Source organism: Leucopleurus acutus, assembly GCF_964270905.1.
Source record: "Leucopleurus acutus genome assembly, chromosome: 8".
Taxonomy (NCBI): domain Eukaryota; kingdom Metazoa; phylum Chordata; class Mammalia; order Artiodactyla; family Delphinidae; genus Leucopleurus; species Leucopleurus acutus.
The window spans coordinates 104,198,819-104,201,847 of NC_139151.1; the positions used below are offsets into that span (position 1 = coordinate 104,198,819).

General features: G+C 60.5%; 1 protein-coding gene across 1 annotated transcript; it reads right to left on the reverse strand.

The window, feature by feature from the left end:
• Positions 1 to 583: 583 nt before the first annotated feature.
• POLD4 (DNA polymerase delta 4, accessory subunit) lies at positions 584 to 2,339 on the reverse strand. Its single transcript, XM_082844162.1, has 4 exons — positions 2,085 to 2,339; positions 1,758 to 1,847; positions 1,432 to 1,543; positions 584 to 1,082 (listed from the first exon to the last, which is right to left on the reverse strand). The coding sequence occupies exons 1-4, from the start codon at positions 2,179 to 2,181 to the stop codon at positions 1,058 to 1,060; spliced, it is 324 nt and encodes a 107-aa protein (XP_082700288.1). The 5' UTR covers positions 2,182 to 2,339; the 3' UTR covers positions 584 to 1,057.
• Positions 2,340 to 3,029: the final 690 nt, after the last annotated feature.

A 3,029-nucleotide genomic window follows, 5' to 3' on the forward strand; every position in this document is an offset into this window, starting at 1 on the left:
CTCCACGTCGTATGTCCCAGGGTCCCCTAAGCGCTGTTTCTGGATACGGCCAGTTCTCCTCCATCCCCAGGACCTTCCAGTTCCCTAACAAAGCTCCTCAGATGATGGCCATCTTTGAGCAGGTCCTGCAGGTTGAAACGCTCCCCCAACCCTGCTTTGGATCCAGGTGGCCCCCATGTGGGAAAGTACAGGTGCTTGCTGGGTATGTGTATGTCTGTCTGGACCTTATGAGTCATGGGCCCCATGGATCCTGCTCTGACAAAGAACCCATTTTTGTGAGGTGGGCAGCCCTGGGCAGGCTAGGTGGTGGCTCCAGTGGGGTTTTCCTGGCTGGTAAGGGAAGGTGGCTAGAATAGTGTGCGCCACCAGGGGGCGCCAGAGGTTGCTCAGCGCTTGTGAAGACTGACTGTTGGTTTGTTTTTTTTTAAGGTGTCTCTCTTTCCTTCCTCTCAGGTCTAGGGTTAGGCAGTGGAAGAGGCACACGCACCTTGCAGGAAAGCATGCTGCTAGTTCTCTCCTACCTATCAACCTTCTGGGTGCTGCCCGTCCAAGCAGGGCCACATTACGAGACTGGAGGTCAGGCTCCCAGGCTCAGAGTTCTTTATTGATAAGCACTAGTGAACCCCTCGCCCCGTAAGCTCAGCCAGTTCTGCCCTCAGATTCCCAGCCTGAGGTGCGGAGTGCATCTTTGCCTCTTCGGTCTTCTGCCTTCTGCCGGAGTCTGGTTCTTCCCAAAGCTGTGCCTAATTTGCCACATCATCCCAAGGACCACAGTGTTCAGGTCAGGCACGTGGCAGGCTTCAGAAGGGTCATGGCCAGGTCCTCGTCCTCAGAAACCACTCTCCACGTAGGAGGTGCTTGGCTTCGGCTGTGTCAGATCTCAGAGGGGGCACTGGGAGCCTGCTGGTCGGACCTCCACATTCAGCCTCTTCCCTTCACTGTGAACCTCTTTCCTGCCAAATGTTCTCCACAGCAGAGCTGAGCCTAGGGGCAGCAACTGGTTCTAGCTTGTGTCTGGAGGTCCTCAAGTAGTGGGCGGGAGGTCTAAGGTGGTGCTTCAGAGGGGATAGAGATGCCAGAGGCTGTGCGAGGGGGTGTGGGATGGAGGGAAAAACCCGCGTCAGTTAAGTCTCTTGATCGGCTCTCACCAGCCCCAGCTCTTGGCCACGGCCTCTGGTCCTTGGCCAACCTCTCAGTATTAAATAGTCCCTTGGGCCCTAGTGTACCCTTCCTCCACCATTAGCTCAGAGATAAGTATTAAGGCAAGCTTCTGCCTCCTACAACACCTTGTAGAACCTTCTTGCCTGCTCAGCGAGGACCCCCCCAAGGCTGCACCTATTTCTTCCTCCAGTCAGGACGGCCCCCATCCAGGGCCAGGCGGTGCCTGGAGAAGTCCCTGGCTCCCCTGAGAGCCCCCCACCGGCCTCTGACCTGCACTGGAAGCGCGGATCACCGGGGTGGGTCTGCAGCACCTGCCACACTTCTTGGGGAGGCTCTAAGCCCATCTGCTCTGCGCGATGCCAGCGTTGCAGCCGTGTGATCCCTGCGGGGGTGGAAAGAAGACAGTGGGGCCTCGTGGGGGGCAGGGAAGCGTCCAGGCTAGAGAGTGTGGGTGGAGGGGTGTGTCAGGACCTCCACACCCCTGGTCTCCAGAGAAAGTGCTGAGAGGGTCAGGCAGGGGCTGGGGCTGCTTGGGTGCCGAGTGGGTGGCAGGACTGGCTCCGGGATGTGCTCTCGGGGCCTGAGGGGGCTCTCACCTGTGCAGGGCCCATACTGCCAGGCCAGGTCAAACTGCCTCAGCAGCTCCATCTCCGCTTCATCCACGCTCAGGGGCTGGGGCTCTTCCCCTGCAATGACATGCTGCTCCTCAGGCCTGCCCAAGCCTGTGCCCTGCCGGGCTGGTCCCCTGCTCCTTGCCTCACAGCTGACCCACTGTTCCCCAGCCCTCACCGCCCCTTTGCCTCTGCTGTCCACTGCCAGGTCTGGTGTAGGAAGCAGAGGACATACTTCACTTCCCCTTCCATTGCCCAAGTTCTCTCGTGTCCCTCACATCCACTCCTCCCGCCCTCCCACACCTCAGAGACCTAGCTCTGGTGCCAGCTCCCCCTTGCTGTGCCCAGCGGAGCCCTCCCTCCTCTTCACTACAGGGTAGGAGTCAGTGATGAGCCGTTTCCGGCCCATGGCGGCCACCCAGGCAGGCGGAGAAGGAGGCGACTGCCGGGAAGGAGAGACAGGCCAGCGGGCACGAGAGAGACAGCTGCAGAGAGAGAGAGAGTGAGAGAGGGCTGGGGCCAGAGAGCAAGCCTGGGGCCAGCGATGGGCAGACGGATGACCCAGACAAACAGAAAGGAAGTCCGAGGGTTCCAAGCAATGACGCCTCTCCCCCACCCCCACAGGCATGCAAACAACAAAGACCTAAGCCAATGGGAGGCCGCCTCTGTGGGGCAGGGCTTATCCCCAGCCAATGACAGGTGGTGCAGGCAGAGGGGGCGGGGCATCTGATGCAGTTGCGTTCTGGGGGAGAAGGGGTGAGGCTGGGGTGGGGGACCTGTCATGATATCGCCAGACTGCACCACCTCCTCCTGCCCCCCCCACTGGTCTACAGCGGGTCTCTGGGGACTTGCAGAGTGTTATCCTCAGCCTCTCACTTCCCGTTTTCCCTTCCTAGGCAAATGTTCTTTTCAGCCTCACTAATCCCCGTGGCCGGTGTGTAACTCCCCAGAGCCCAGCCGGAGACTTCCATCCCGCCCCTTGGCCCACCGAGTGTTGTGTGGGCAGGTCTGGAGGTCCGGAGAGAGTTTGGGCTCATCCCGACCCCTTCCCGGCTCCCACGGCACCCCCACCGGCCCTAGGAGACCTGCCCGGAGAAGCCCATGGGTTCTGAAAGCTGCGCCCAGAGACACTGCCCACCCTGAGTCCAGACAAGTGCTCGCCTCCTCGGCTCTCCTGGGGTCCTACAGCCTGCCCCCGCCCGTCCTCTAGTCAGGAAGATTCCACACCGCGCAGGAGGCCAGAGTGCGTTTGGATCC